The following is a 16,135-nucleotide window of genomic DNA, read 5'->3' as shown; positions in this document are numbered from 1 at the left end:
GTAGTCACTGGTAAACAGCCCATGCATCAGAAACATCCACACTCGCGCTCATGCAAGGAACAATAATCAAACTCAGTGTGTCACTAGGAAAAGAAGTGAGACTAGGGGAACCTGTTGGGAAGAAGCGGTCCAAAGGGAGCGGGAGGGGAAGAGAGAGCAGTGTGGGGGGATATAATCAGAATACATTACACACATTTGTGAAATTGTTGAATAAATGATTTCTTTTAAACAAAAATAGTATATTGCCTAAATCCTAAGAATTCATGGAATTTCTCATTTAAAGTAGATATGCGAACTTTTCTTTGCTTACAACGAATGTAACAGATACGCTGGACAGCGCTGGCCCTGACTTCCAATCACCTCCGCCAAAGTGAGCGCAGTTACAAGGTGTGCAATTACCTTTTTCTTGTAGAGCCTCATGAACCTTTCTCTCAGTTCCATGAAGGTGGGCTTCACACACGTGTTGTTTGCTAAAGCTAGTAATGAATGGAAGTGACCCACAGGGGGCACTGAACACAGGCTAGTCTTCCAGCCTTCTTGATTCCAGGAGACAAAATGCAGAGCAGGTTTCAATCTGAAATACAAAAATCCTAAGGTAAGAACTAAGGTACAAAGAATGACATTACAGCAGCTCAGTCCACATAAGCAAACAAGACATCAGCAGAATCATAGGTCTGTGTCGTTTGGAATCTGCCATCTGTCCTCAAAACTGGCAGCATCTAGAACCTTCATTCAGTAACTGATGGAAGCAGATGTAGAGACTCACAGCTAAGCACTGGGCCAAACTCCTGGAGTCCAGCCATAGAGAGTGAGGAGCTATATTATGAGCAAAGGGCTCAAAGCCATGAAGGGGAAACCCACAGAAAGGGCTGACTTGAGCTAGTGGGAGCTCACTGATTCTGGAATGACAGCTGGGGAACCAGCAGAGAACTGAACTAGGCCCTCTGAACTGCTTGGGCAGTTTATGGGGCACTAGCAGTGGAAGCAGTATTTATCCCTAGTGCATGAGCTGGCTCTTTGGAGCCCATGCCCTATGAAGGAATACCTTGTTCAGTCTAGATAGAGGGGAGGGGCTAGGTCCTGCCTTATGTGATGTGACAGACTTTCTTGACTCCTCACGGGAAGCTTCACCCTCTCTGAGGAGTGTATGAGGGGTGGGGTGGAGAGAAGGTGGGGGGAGGAGGACAGAAGGGAGAGGGAACTGGGACTGGTATGTAAAATAAGAAATAAGATTGCTTTAGAATGAAACACACACACAAAGCTGCAGCATCATGCGACAGTATGAAGAAGCACCTCACGTCACGTCTCCCTTAGTGCTGACAAAAACGAGGCTCTGTACTTAAGGAGCCACATTTTACTCTAATTTCAACAGAGGCTTTCTTTTTTTTTGGTTTTTTGAGACAGGGTTTCTCTGTGGTTTTGGAGCCTGTCCTGGAACTAGGTCTTGTAGACCAGGCTGGTCTCGAACTCACAGAGATCCACCTGCCTCTGCCTCCCAAGTGCTGGGATTAAAGGCATGCGCCACAACCACCTGGACCAACAGAGGCTTTCTTAACTATGCACTACACTGCCCCAATCTGTACACGTGAATTATCTTAAAAACGAAAACCAAACCTTTCAATATTTCTGCGAAGATCTGAAATCTGCACATTTCCTCTAACGATGAGGGCACAGGCGAGGTAGAGACTACGTCTGGGGTCTGCTTGGATGAGCTGGTGGTCTTTACTAAAGGCATCTGAAAACATCTGGTCCAATCTACAACAGGAAAGCACCACTGTTTACACAAAAGGAGTCTCTTTCTTCTAAACATAACCACAGAATGAAAACATACACTGGTATGGCAGCTCCTGGTCACCTATAGTAGAGCAGATGTTGGAAACAAAGAAAATAAACCCATTAACCCTAACAACAGAAAAGGACACCATTGCAAATTAGTATAACATTTTAAATGGTCCTTGTGGATTTTTACTAAAACTTTAATAAACATCAATTACCACAAACTATCACAATTAAAATTAAAATGTTGATACAAATATTATTTATATCAAAATATACCAAGCAGATTACGGAATAGTTCACTGACTTTGAAATATTTAAATTAGAGGATCAAGTCAAACACATTCCTTTTTCATTATGCTGAACTTAGAAATAAAGATTAACTTTAAATATAAAAAAATTCACTTAATACTAGTTTACTACTGATGGGCGTGGTGGCACGTATCTTTAATAATCCCAGCACTCAGGAGGCAGAGGTCAGCGGACTTCTGAGTTTGAGGCCAGCCTGGTCTACAGAGCAAGAGTTACCAGGACAGTCAGAACCACAAAGAGAAATCCTGTCTCAAAAAAATGGGAGAAAAAAAGTTTACTACCAGGTATTCATTCGGTGTCCACGTTAACCAGGCTGTGCTGATGTGCAGTGACCAATCAGCGATCACGACCCACACACCACATACCGCTTCCCCTGCTGAGATCAATATGGGATCCCTGGCAGATACTGGCTGGCGCCAACGGCCCTTTTGCTAAAATAAAATTTATTAGCATCACTTGTAATACTCCTGAAGTATAGAACTGTTACCAAAACTTTAATTGTAAAAAGAGATTTCTGAGGGCTAGCGAGACAGCTCCACGGTTAGGAGTGTGCATTGTTCTGCAGAGGGCCCGAGTTCAAGTCCCAATACCCACAGAGAGCAGCTCCCCTCCAGGGGATCTGTAGGCACCTGTACTCACGCTCACATACACACTCACAACATACACTTAATTAAAAAAAAATCTTAAAACAACAACAAAACAACCCTTTGGGCCCACAAGATGGCTTACCAGGTGCTTGCTGTCAAGCCCGGTAGCCTAGATTCAATCCCCAGGACCCCATGATGGAGAGAACTGAATCCAAAAAGGTGTTTTCTGTTCCTCAAACACACCATGGCACACACAAAATAAAAATTTAAAAATGTAATAAAGATAGTAATAAAAGTATTTTTAATTTCTCCTCTCATTTATAGTCTCCCACAGCAAATACCAGTGTGAGTCTTTGAAGCTCATCATCACTGTATAAGCTAAAAGCATCTTCTCTTCTTAAAAAATCATTCATTCATTCACTCATCCATCCATCCATCCATCCATCCATCCATCCATCCATCCATCCATCCATCCATCCATCCATCCATATGTTATCTGTTTAAGCCGTGTGTCTGCACCACACAGGCATGCCTGGTGATCCTGGAGACCAGAAGAGGTGCCAGAACCCCTGGAACGAGTTACAGATAGCTATGAGCCATCATGTGGGTTCTGGGGGTTCCCAGGGCTGCATGAATGCCAGGCAGCACTCTACTAACTGAGCAACATCCCAGTTACTTTGTTTTTTGTAATTTTTTGAGATAGTCTCACTGTGTATCCCAGACTGGCCTGGCCCCCAAGTGCTAGAATTACAGGTGTGTACAACCACGCCAGCCTAAAGACATCTTTTTTTTTTGAGACAGGATCTCACACGCCACTTGCTATGTAGCCCAGGCTGGCCTCAAACTCATAAGAGATCTGCCTATCTCTACCTCCTGAGAGCTGGGATTAAAGGCAAGTGTTATCAAGTCTGGCCCTGAAAACATTTTCAAGGTGCTCTGAAAATAATATGCAATACATATAAAGCCTTCTATGGTGCTTGGCTGTGGTTAAGATACCATTTCATATACCCCACAAACAATAAGATGAGGAATTTAAGACATTTGCCCAAGATCCTACAACTAGCAACAGAATCAGGATTCAAGCCTGCCAGATTCTATTAATTTTCAAAAGTCAAAAAATTTAGTTATCAGGTTTAGCTTCAGTTTAATACTATGTTTTAAAACAATTTGCTTCTAAATAAATATTTGCCTAATAAAAATGACTGTCACTAACTACATTTTATATGATTCTCACCAAAAAAATGATATAAATAATCTGAGTTAATATAAACTTTTTTTCGCTGAAATTTCACTTCAAGTTCTCAGGAAAATGGAAGCCAGTTCTACCTTACCTTCGAGGGGGAATGTTCACATCTGCCAGAGTATACAGAGGTGTAAGGCTTGACACAAGATAATGAAGTTGAGGGAAAGGAACCAAGTTCATGCTGATCTCATTCAAGTCCATATTAAGGGATCCCTCAAATCTTGCAGAGCTAAAAGGCCAACATTAGAACAATGAGACATGTTTTCATTTAAAAACCATAATTCAGCAGGTTATCTTCTCATATTCCTTCTTAGCAATTCTTATTTCCAGATTTCTAATGTGCAAGCAACATCTATTATACTTGTTCATTATACAAGCAAAAGTATCTTATTTAAACAGACACAATGAGTTCAACACCTATAGGACCATTGCTTAATGTGGAAATTTTACTATATTTATTAAGGGTTTGATTAATATACTCATAATCATAAAATCATAATCTTAACTGCTTGAGAGATTTGAGACCCAAGACATGGAAATGTTTTGTTTCCAATGACAAAGATGTATAGATTAGCTGGTTCACAGCATGTCTACCGTGAGGCTGCTGAGCATGGAACGCCCACTAGTGTTCCAAGTGACAATCTTGGAGAATTGCTGGCTTACCACTCTAACACATGAAAACAACACAAAGTGAGTAGCAAAAATTGGCCTTGATGGGAACAAAAATCGGACACAAAGTTGGGCAGGAGGAGGGGTTAGGAGGGTTAATATGACCAAATTATGTTGTAAGAAATTCTCATAGAACTAATAAAAACATGTCAGACAAATCGGGACAGAAAAACAATAGAAGAAGCTCCTACAACTTAGAACAACCAAATAAACACAACTGGGCTGGGCCTGTAGCTTAGTGGTTAAGTGCTTGTTTCAACCCATTCAAGTACTGGATTTAACAGTGCCCCCAAATCAAACAAAAGAATAAAACACCACTAAATGTGAACATTGCAAAGGCACAGTGACTTTGCCAGCGTTCCGAGAGGGTTACCTTGTCAGGCTGAGGAGCAGATTGGCCACAATGTTGTTCATTGCGTCAAAAGGCTTCTTGGGGCACTTTGTAATAGTCCCCACATTCGTGGTAACTAGACTCTTAGGCTTCACAGCTGCACCCAACTTGCCAGAAGTTACAAGATCAATTTTGCTAATAATGTCAAATAAAGACTGAGAAAAAATAATATTGGGTGAGAAACTACTAGTGAATCAATTAGATGGCATTTTAGTAGGCAAGAAAAGAAAAACAATTCAAACTTATTCTTTCTCTTAGACAGAGAAGGTTAAAAACTGAAGAGAATACCAAACAAACACAAATTCATGTATATAACACAGAATTGAATGAATACAAAATATGTCCGGAGTCCAGTACCATTTCTTACTTGGTTGTCAATGGGCAGCACACAGTCTGCGTGCTCATTCAGTTCCTTCATGGCCAGCATGCTGTTGTAAGGCGAGGTAATGACATCGTCCTCACTGGAAGGATAAACTGCTGTCACAAATCTGTACACTTCTGGGAATTCATCTTCAAGCACCTTTAGCAGAAACGTGCCAAGTCCAGATCCTGTTCCTGAGAAGCAACATTTTAAGAGGAAAACAACAAAAACCACAAACGGTTTGAAGTCTAATTCTGAAGGACCCAGAGAGCACAGGCAAGGCTGCCAAGGCTCAGGTGGAGAATTCCATCTCAGGTTCTGAGCATGAGTCTGGGATGGCTTTCTCTAATTATCTTTTGTATTTAAGTCATTAGATTACAAATAAACTGAATTATGAAAAATTCAACTAAGAGAGCATCCAGTATTCCTGATAAAAGCAACTTAAAAAACAAAAACAAAATTGACAGTCTTTGTAGGATCCTCACTCCTTATTCTCAAAGGGGCGAGAAGAAATTTCCTAGCAGAATGTTTTCCCAGGAAGATAGTGGCCTTCCCCTCTTCCACCTGGGAGATTTCCAAGCACAAGGTCACTTAGCCCAGCCAGCCACCTGGTACAGGCTGATAAAGATGGCCTTGCTCTAAGAACAAGGAGAAGCTGACTTAGCAGGATGCGAGGGAGCAAAAGACCTTGCACCTGTGCCAAAGCAGCTTCAAAAAGCTTCTTTGTAGTTATGCCTTTAAAAGCTTACCCCACAGAGGAGATATGACTCCTCTCTACCTCATTGCAGCGGGGTCAGAGACGGGTTCCAAACATGTTTGTATTATGCTAATTAACCTTGCTTATTACAGTCTGGGCCTCTCTGGTGGTCTCTGGGGGTCATAGTCTGGGCACAACACTTTAGTCTCAAGATACATATTGTCTCAATGACACAGAAAACTATCAAGTCATCAAGAAACTTCAAACACCCAATAAAATATGTTCATCTTGTTTACAAAGTTTCAAACACAACATGCTCCCAATGCTCATATAAATGAAGAAACACTGGAAATCTCATTAGTAACTTTAATGTTTAAAGTCACATTTATACAAATTTAGAAAATTTTAAGGACTTAAAGGAAAAAAGTGGATTCTATAACTTATTTCTATGATACTTAGTGATAAAGTTAGTAAGAGTGTTTTTTAAGTTGAAACAGGAGAAAGTAGCAATGTGTCTAATGTAAATGGATAAGTACTTTTCTGAATTGTGTTTATACATATATGTAATTTATTACGTTAAAATGTGGAGCCAAAACTCCCAGGTGGGTGTATCATGTGCGCCTTGGGCCTGCCCTTCCCCCTCTTCTATAACTCTATTACCCGGTTCTTCACTGGGAACATTGTATATGACAATGCCATGTTTGCAAGCCTCAAAATGTAAATCTTTTTTTTTTTTTTTTTTTGGTTTTTCGAGACAGGGTTTCTCTGTAGCTTTGGAGCCTGTCCTGGAACTCCCTTTGTAGACCAGGCTGGCCTCGAACTCACAGAGATCCGCCTGCCTCTGCCTCCCGAGTGCTGGGATTAAAGGCGTGCGCCACCACCACATCTCAGTTTTAGGAAGAAAAGGATGTTAATTTTTTCTTCCAAACCTTGTTAATTACCATTTTAAAATTAGCACACTAACCTTGTTTCTGTTTAATGAACAGGAGAGCAAAACACATCCATTCCAAACTAGAGACTCATCTGGGAACACAAAGCAATGCAGACTATGCTTCAAGCTCAGCAGCTACTACTGCGAAACGGGTGCTCTTTAAGGAACTGACTGAAGTCATTTCTTTCATCTTCAGTTTTCTTATTGGATGGAGGTGTGGGAAGGTTTGAAGGTGGTTAATAAAAGAGTTATTAGTATCCTCATAATGGCAAGCCATATAAGAACATGCCAGAAAAGCTCAACTCCACTTGGGATATAGGAACAAAGAAGCATTTCTCAAAAGTGCATGCATACTGGAGTGTGTTTGAAATACTACAAGAAAATCTAAAAGTGAAAAACATTTCAAAATTAAAAAAAGAAAAATAGGCTCACAGTGAGATTCTCACAATGTTTTGTATGTGTGTACACGCTTCTCTTTGTGTGTGTGCTCATGCACTGCAGATATGTATACATATGGAAAAGACAACACCAGGTATTATTCAAGTGCCATCCACTACTTTGCTTGAGACAGTCTCCCACTGACTTGGAGCTGGTTGTCCAGCGAACCCCAGGGGCCCATCTGTCTCTTGCTCCCTGAAATTACAAGCATGTGCCTCCACACCCAGCCTTTTTATGTGTGTTCTGAGGCTCAAACTCAGGTCCTCATGCTTGTGGCATAAACATTTTATTCAATAAGCTATCTTAGCCCCAACTTCACAAACTTTTAAGATGAAATATATAAACACTGCAGCATACATATACCTATCAGGTAAATCCAATCTACATCATGGGTCGTATGTACTCTAGGCTAGCTATGAATGTGGCCCAACACACTATGTGAAGCATTATGAGGTTGTTTTCTGTGCATGGTACTTGTGCACGAAGCCTCTAGTTGATACTGTATCTCAGTGTGAAAAGGCTGGACATGCCTGCCTGCTCAGTTGCAGGCTGATATTTGCACAATGAATTCCCAGTTACATGTAGCTTCCTTACAGGCAAATGAGTGACTCCTACCTCCTCCCATGGAGTGTATGATGAAGAAACACTGCAAGCAGTCACACTGCTCTGCTGACTTGCGGAGCTTCTCTAGAATCTGTTCCCGGTAAAGACTTCCAAAAACTTTGTGACCCACAGCCCTGAAAATAAGAACACAGATTTAAGGGCTGGAGAGATGGCTCAGTGGTTAAGAGCATTGCCTGCTCTTCCAAAGGTCCTGAGTTCAATTCCCAGCAACCACATGGTGGCTCACAACCATCTGTAATGAGGTCTGGTGCCCTCTTCTGGACATACACACAGACAGAATATTGAACACATAATAAATATTAAAAAAATGTTTAAAAAAAAATAGAACACAGATTTAAAAAAATCCTTGATTTATTATTTGATGATTTTATTATTTCTGCTCTAAATAAAGATTGAACAAAAATGGAGAAACTATTTAAATTGTACTAAGAAATCTATTCTTTCATGTAATACATTCTATTTATTATAGATTATTATATACCAAAAATTCTCAAAAGTCCTGGTAAGTAAGCATTGGGCATTAACTATTGTTTTCTAATCATATTTACAATTTTTTCTCCAGATAAATTATAAAAAAATAAGAATTTAGTTTTGTTTCCACTTAAACTAAACTCTGAACCACAGTGAATTTACATATTAAAAAGAAGAATGAGGTCAGCTCAACAGATAACAAAATGAAAAATTTCAAACTAATTTATCTGGTTTAAAATGGGAAAAGCTGGTCACATCACATTAGTAGATGAAATGGCAACAGCTGAAAATGATAGTGAAGAGATTGAGCTGTCTTTCTTAATCAAATCTTGGAGTACCACTATGATACAACACAAGATAAAAAAGATCTCCCTGTTACACACAGCTTCGTACAATGCAAACAATATATAATGATTATACATAACCAGAGGAAGGCTCATTTCTTAAGTGACTGGTCCCTGGTCTCCTGACACATGGAATTCGAATGCAAATTCATGCTTTAAAAAACTATACATCTGAACAAACAACATGAAGCAATTAATTTTTAAGCAACAACAACAAATCAGTGTGAATTCTTTAACTGTTGGGCGTGGCTTTCCCCATAGAGGTCACATGTTTAAGACAGCCTGCACAGACTGGATAGGAGGATCCTGGTTTGGCTTGGATCTCTTAATTCTACTTGTCGGGGTCCTATACCAGCCAGGATCATAAATTATTTCTCTGGACTAGGGGGGAGGCGTGGGAATAAAGACACAACTCACATGATTTCTGAGAAATCACCATACTGATTTCCAAAGCAGCTGTACAAGTTTGTACAACCAGCAATGGGGGAGTGTTCCCTGTGGAGGCCCAAAAATGTGAGCCTATTTCTACTTGTTGGATGGTCAGAGAATTTGGAGGTTACACAAACTTGATGACAACAATCGGGGCTGCACATGCTTACTCAGGCTGTGGTTACTTGGTTCTTTTGACATTAAGATGATCATACAGGTAGACCCACTCCATCCTGACACATGGTCAGGATATGCAAGCACACTTCTGCTCCTTCTTTGGTAATAGGTTATCTGGAGAGTGGCTGCCTTCAGGATACTTGGTCTAGGGTGGCTTTACTGCCTAAACAGCAGAATGCTAATGATTTGATGTCTCAAAGTGTTAAAGCGATTAACTGTTCGAGTTGTCCTTTGTATCATTTTAAAGAAGTCTTTTGTTCCTTCTTCCCCCTTTTGTATTGGGGTATAAAAGTGTATGGAAAATTAAACATGGGTGATTTCAGTATTCACTGGAACTCCCTCCCGGTACTATCCTAGGTTTTCTGTTTTATTATTTTATTCACTTCTTATTCTTATTTTCCTGATCCCCATGCCCTCACCATGGCAAGTGGCATTTTTGTTGAGGCTGGTCCCAGTTCCCCTTACTCTGCATCCTCTCAAGCATAAGCTGTCATCAGTGTTTTTGATATTGATTATTATGACAGGTTAAAGATAGTATCTCTGAGTTGTTTTGATTTGTATTTCTCTGACGGATAAGGAAGGATGTTGAGCATTTCCTTCAGTGTCTTTTGGCTATGAGAGTTCACTGTTGAGAGGTCTCTGTTTAGGTCTATACCTCATTCTTTTCTTTCTTTTCTTTTTTTTTTTTTTTTTTTTGAGACAGGGTTTCTCTGTAGCTTTGGAGCCTGTCCTGGAACTAGCTCTTGTAGACCAGGCTGGCCTTGAACTCACAGAGATCCGCTTGCCTCTGCCTCACAAGTGCTGGCATTAAAGGTGTGTGCTATCACCACCTAGAGATTATTTGTTCTTTTTATGTCTAAGTTTCTTGAGTTCTTTGTATATTTTGGAGACCAGCCCACTGTCAGATGTGGAGCTGATGATCATTTTTTCCCATTCTGCAGGGTATTGTTTTGTCTTGTTGACCGTGTCCTTTGCTTTACAGAAGCTTCTCAGTTTCAGGAAGTCCCATTTATTAACTGTTGTTCTCAGTGTCTGTACTACTGGAGGTATATTTAGGAAGTGATCTCCTGTGTCAATGCATTTAAGTGTACTTTCCACTTTTTCTATGAGTATGGCTGGTTTTAGGTCTTTAATCCATTTGGACTTGAGTTTTATGCATGGCAATAGATAAGGATCTATTTGCATTCTTCTACATGTCAATATCCAATTATGCCAGCACCATTTGTTGAAGATGCTTTCTTTTTTTTTCAGGTGTTTGTAGGTGTGTGGACTGATATCCAGGAGTTCAATTCTATGCCATTGGTCATCCTGTGTATTTTTATGCCAAATACCAACCTGGTTTTTTTTTGTTTGTTTTTGTTTTTGTCTTTCAGGACAGGGTTTCTCTAATAGTCCTAGCTGTCCTGGAACTAGCTCTTGTAGACCAGACTGGTCTCAAGCTCACAGAGTTCTACCTGCCTCTACCTCCAGAGTGCTGGGATTCATTACTATAGCCCTATGTTAGAGTTTGAAGTCAGGAATTGTAATACCTCCAGAAGTTTCTATATTGTACAGGATTGTTTTGGCTATTCTGAGTTTTTCAAAAAAAATTTCCATGTGAAGTTGAATATTGTTCTTTTAAGGTCTGTGAAGAATTTTGCTGGGATTCAGATGGATATTGCATTGAATTTGTAGATTGCTTTTGGTAAGATTGCCATTTTTACTATGTTAATCCTACCTATCCAAGAACATGGGAGATCTTCCCATTTTTCTGCTGTTTTGATTTCTTTCCTCAATGATTTATAAAGTTCTTGTCATACAGTCTTTGGTTAAAGTTACCCCAAGATATTTTATGTTATTTGTGGCTGCTGTAAAGGGTGATGATTCTCTGATTTCATTTTCAGCCTGTTTATCATTTGTATAAAGGAAGGCTACTGATTTTTTTTTTTTAGTTGATCTTGTTTGTATCCTGTTACATTGCTGAAGGTGTTTATCAGTTTACGAGTTCCCTGGTAGAATTTTTGAGATCACTTATGAATACTATCATATCATCAGCAAATAGTGAAAGTTTGACTTCTTTTTCAATTTGTATCTCCTTGATCTTTTTTTGTCTTATTGCTCTAGCTAGAACATCAAGTATTATTTGAATACATATGGAAAAAGTGGACAACCTTGTCTTGTTCCTCATTTTAGTGGGATGGCTGTTTCTCTCCATTTCGTTTTATGTTGCTGTTGGCTTGCTGTGTATTGCCTTTATTATATTTAGGTATGCTCCTTGTATCCCTGCTCTTTCCAAGACCTTTATCATGAAGGGGTGCTAAATTCTGTCAAAGGCTTTTTCAGCATCTAATGAGATGATCAGGTGGTTTTCTTTCAGCTTGTTTATATGGTAGATTATATTGATGGGTTTTTCACAGTGAAGCATCCCTGCATCTCTGGGATGAAGCCTACCTATCATGGTGGATTATTTATTTGATGCGTTCTTGAATTCGGTTGCCAGTATTTTACTGAGTATTTTTGCATCAATGTTCACGAAGGAGACTAGTCTGTAATTCTCTTTCTTAGTTGTGTCTTTTTGTAGTTTGAGTATCAGGGTAACTGTAGCCTTGTAAAAAGAGTTTGGCAATGTTCCTTCTGTTTCTGTTGTTTGGAACAATTTGATGTTATTGAAAATCTGGTAGAATTCTGCACTGAAAACATCTGGTCCTGAGCTTTTTTTGGTTGGCAGACTTTCTGATGATTGTTTCTATTTCCTTAGCAGTTATAGGCCTATTTAATTTGCTCATCTGGTCTTTAGTTTTGGTACGTGATACTTATCCAGAAAACTGTCCATTTTCTTTAAGTTTTCCAATTTTGTGGAGTACAGGTTTTAGAAGTATGATCTGATGATTCTTTGGATTACCTCAATGTCTGTTGTTATATCCCCTTTTTATTTCTAATTTTATTAATTTGGATATTTTCTCTCTGCCTTCTGGTTAGTGTGGATAAGGTTTATATGTTTTGCTGATTTTCTTGAAGAACCAACACTTTGTCTCATTGATTCTTTGTACTGTTTTGTTTCTATTTTGTTGATTTCAGCTCTCAGTTTGATTATTTCCTGTTGTCTAGCCCTTCTGGGCTAGTTTGCTTCTTTTTGTTCTGGGCTTTCAGGTGCTTTTTAAATTCACTAGTGTGGGATTTTTCTAACTTCTTTATGTAGGCATTTAGTGCTTGAACTTTCCTCCTAGCACTGCTTTCATTCTGTACCATAAGTTTGGATATGTTATGTGGTCATTTTCAATCAATTTTAGAAGTGTTTAATTTCTTTATTTCTTCCTTGACCCAGTGGTAATTCACTTGAGCATTGTTCAGTCTCCATGAGTTTGTGGGCTTTTTGCAATTAGTGTTGCTGTTGAATATGAATAATTTTTTAAAGTACTTAAAACATTTAAGAATTTAGAATATCAATTTCTCATGATTAGTTTTCTATTTTTTTTTTTTTTAAAAGCAGAAGTGGGACTGAAAGTAAATCCTGGCAGCTTCTGAGCATCATAAAGCATCATCATCAGCTAATTAATTATTAAAAGAGGAGGCATATACTTTTGTGTGGCAAACTGCACTTTGCTTTCATTACAGCAGGACCTATTAGGACAAGGCAGTGAATGCTCAACTTTTTCAAATGACATTTAGTATGTTCTCACCAATTGTTTCCTGAGCCAGATATATCAGTGATGAGTTGCTTGCTGTCAAACACATCTCTCAGTGGTCCTTGGAGAATTTCATTAACTACTCCCTCTTCCATGTCAATCAAAACTGCCTGAAAAAAGAGAATTTAAATTTGGAATATTTTCTCTAGTAATTTATAAATTCAAGAATTCATGAGCTGTAAGTTATATTGTTCTTTTTCACAATTTAAGGTTAATTAAAATGTTTCTTCATGTAATCTATTGTAAGATTAAAGGCGTGCACCACCAACACCTGGTTAACCTTTCCTTTTCTTAAAATCAAAGACTACTAACCAACAACCAGAAGGGAAGGACAAACTTGCAGAGAAACAATTAACTCAAATTTTACTGCCACGTTACAAAGTAAGAACCCTAGAAAATGCATCTTACTCGTGCTTTTAACGAAGATATTCTTCCTTTGGAAATACTGCTGCCATCACCACCCACTCTGAAACATAAAGAAATTGAGAAAGGGTCATAAGACTTTCCAGGACTGGTAGTGTTCACTTTCACTTCCCCTTTCTGTCATACTGGTCAGGGGAATCAAACTCAAGTCCTCAGCTTGGCAGCAAGCCCCTGACCTGCTGCACCACCTTGCCAGCCTTAGTATCTATGTCTTTGAGGCATTTTCAGTTTTGTGAGATAAGTGAGTATCTTTCTTGTTTAAGTTATTGTTAATTAGCTATTCTGCTGCAGCCAACACATCAAATGATATAAGACTACATACCACTCAGTCTATTTCTAGAATTTTACTACAACCTGTGAATAAGCATAGCGTACAAGTCAATATAATTCACAAGACAGAGACCAGATGAGGAGCTGATTAAACACAGGTACGACAGGCCAGCAGTAAGCAAACTGTAATCCCCAGGTCAACGCCAATCAGCTGCCCGCTTTGCTAAAGAGAATTTTGTTTAAATACAGTCACCTGCATTTGTTCATGTGCCTATTATCCATGAAGGCAGATGAATACCTGCAACAAGACCTTATGCTCTGAAAAGTGTCCAAGTATTTGTTACTTGTTTTTTCATGCCTCCACTGTTGGTATATTCCTATCATGTTGTTAAAAAGGATTAATTTGATAGGCAGGTGTATACAAAGATGTGGTAGCAGCTTTCATAAGAGGTTTTGAGTACCACACCTGTGGAACAGAGGCTGGAACGCACACCACAGGAGAGATGTCCATACCTTTCCCTCCTCTCCGAACTCTAGACTGAGGAAACACAGTGCTTTCATTTAAAAGTATATGACCCACAAGGTAGATGAGAATTACATGAAAATCCTCAGACTGTCAAATATGTAATAAATTTTATTTTATTAACTTGCAAAGAATTTGGTTTCATTATATCATTTTTCAAACATTTCTGTTTTTGTTTCTCTCCCCAAAGCTTCCTTCCTGCTTTCATGTCACACATACACCTTCTGCCCCCACCTCTGTCTCTCTCTTGGTCCCCTCGCATGGCCTATCTAGTTCTATTCAACTATGTCATAACTGAAGACGCGACTATCAAGAAAGGAAGGCGTGGCAGTGAGCTAGTGAGAGAAGCAGGTGAAAGGACTATCACACAGACACATCTGTGAACACGTGATGAGGGAGAGGATACGTGATGAGAGAGCTCGTAAGTGAACTGCTCTAACACCTCCCTGTAGCAGCTCTTCTTCATGTGACCCCGTGAAAGGGCTGTTGGACCCTGAGGGGTCTCAATCCATGGGTTGAGAAACCCTGTTCTAAGGTCAAATAGTCAATAAAAACCGACCCATGACATGGTACCCTCAGTGAAAAGTTGAGGTTTCTCTGACTGAAGCATCATTCCAGTTAATGCAGTCTCTTTACAGGCTCCTTTTGTTCCTTCCTGAAGCCTGTCAAGGAAGCCTGCTGCTCGGCAGGCATGAAAACGTGACATGAGAACGGTCTTCAGTCACATCAGCAGACATGGCTGACACCATCACAGCCAGGGCTGCTTCCAGAACCCCGTAAGCAATCCACTCTGCTGACCCAACAGGAAGGAATCAATGCCAATGCAGAGAAGGATTCTCATCCCCTTACCTGGTATCCACGTTCCTGAAGAAACTGCTGAGTGCATCGTCATAAATTCCTTTCTAAACACAAAGTATAGCATTTAAGTTTACTTTTTCTTAAGTCCTCGAATTTTAGTAATTCTACAACGCCGAAAGGGCCACCATGCAGCTCTTAGAAAAAGAAACCCAGGTCGGTTCTTCCAATTGCGTCTAAAGAGTAAGATACCAATAGGACTCCTGGCTAAACTTGAGAGAGCAATGAAAAATGTATGCCCTATAGGCCTGTACAGCTGGTATACCACGTGAGAATTTTCTGGGATACTCGATCGTCTGATGTTATCTACTTTATAGCGCTTTCACCTATAGAACCTACTGCCTTTCAAAAACGTGTTTTTTTTTTTTTTTTAAAGGAAGACCGCTGAGAATTAGGGACACCCAAGACCAAACTCTTGGGCCTGTGTCTTCTGTCTGTGACTTACAGCAACATGGGTTTAAAAGTCAAACTAGCTACGTTCAGCATGAGAAGATCCTATGCAACTTATGATAAAGATATAAAGGTAATTTATGGCATAGATAAAATCGCTCAAGTGAGACCAGCATGGTCTGCACAGCGAGTCCCAGCTCAGTCGGGGCCCCGTAGCGAGAGCTTCAAGACAACCCTTCCTTCTCCGCTGGCGGGGCCGGGTGACAGGTCGGGGGCTCAGGGCAAGCGCGTACCTGGTTGACCGCCGCGTGCTCCCTCAGCGCCAGGTCCCAGAAGCAGCAGCCGATCTGGTTTCCGCACTGCCCGACTGCGGCCGGCGGCGGGGAAGAGAGAGAAGCACGTTAGGAAGACAAGCAGGTGCCTGGGCTCCGCGGCGACCCGGGGGACAAGGGGGCAGCTCACCCTGTACGACCACCGACTGGGTCATCCCGGCTCGCGGACAAGCAACGGGAGCGCTCCCGCTCGGACTCCCGCCCCGACATTCGAGCCCAAAGACGGC

The 16,135-nt window shown here is 40.3% G+C and overlaps 1 protein-coding gene across 1 annotated transcript in view; it reads right to left on the bottom strand.

Moving 5' to 3' along the window:
- The window catches only part of Tube1 (tubulin epsilon 1), a 19,387-nt gene extending 3,252 nt beyond the window's left edge, over nucleotides 1–16,135 (bottom strand). Inside the window, exons 1-11 of the mRNA XM_057761651.1 lie at nucleotides 16,039–16,135; nucleotides 15,870–15,943; nucleotides 15,181–15,233; nucleotides 13,524–13,581; nucleotides 13,110–13,225; nucleotides 8,021–8,142; nucleotides 5,346–5,533; nucleotides 4,961–5,133; nucleotides 4,007–4,147; nucleotides 1,615–1,755; nucleotides 400–574 (exon numbers count right to left, since the gene is read on the bottom strand). Coding sequence (XP_057617634.1) covers nucleotides 400–574; nucleotides 1,615–1,755; nucleotides 4,007–4,147; nucleotides 4,961–5,133; nucleotides 5,346–5,533; nucleotides 8,021–8,142; nucleotides 13,110–13,225; nucleotides 13,524–13,581; nucleotides 15,181–15,233; nucleotides 15,870–15,943; nucleotides 16,039–16,063 — 1,266 coding nt within the window. The 5' untranslated portion in view covers nucleotides 16,064–16,135. The remainder of the gene's footprint in view (nucleotides 1–399; nucleotides 575–1,614; nucleotides 1,756–4,006; nucleotides 4,148–4,960; nucleotides 5,134–5,345; nucleotides 5,534–8,020; nucleotides 8,143–13,109; nucleotides 13,226–13,523; nucleotides 13,582–15,180; nucleotides 15,234–15,869; nucleotides 15,944–16,038) is intronic.

The sequence above is a fragment of the Chionomys nivalis genome, chromosome 2, assembly GCF_950005125.1.
Source record: "Chionomys nivalis chromosome 2, mChiNiv1.1, whole genome shotgun sequence".
NCBI lineage: Eukaryota > Metazoa > Chordata > Mammalia > Rodentia > Cricetidae > Chionomys > Chionomys nivalis.
The sequence above is the reverse complement of the archived record's forward strand: the minus strand, read 5'-3'. Positions and strand labels throughout refer to the sequence as shown.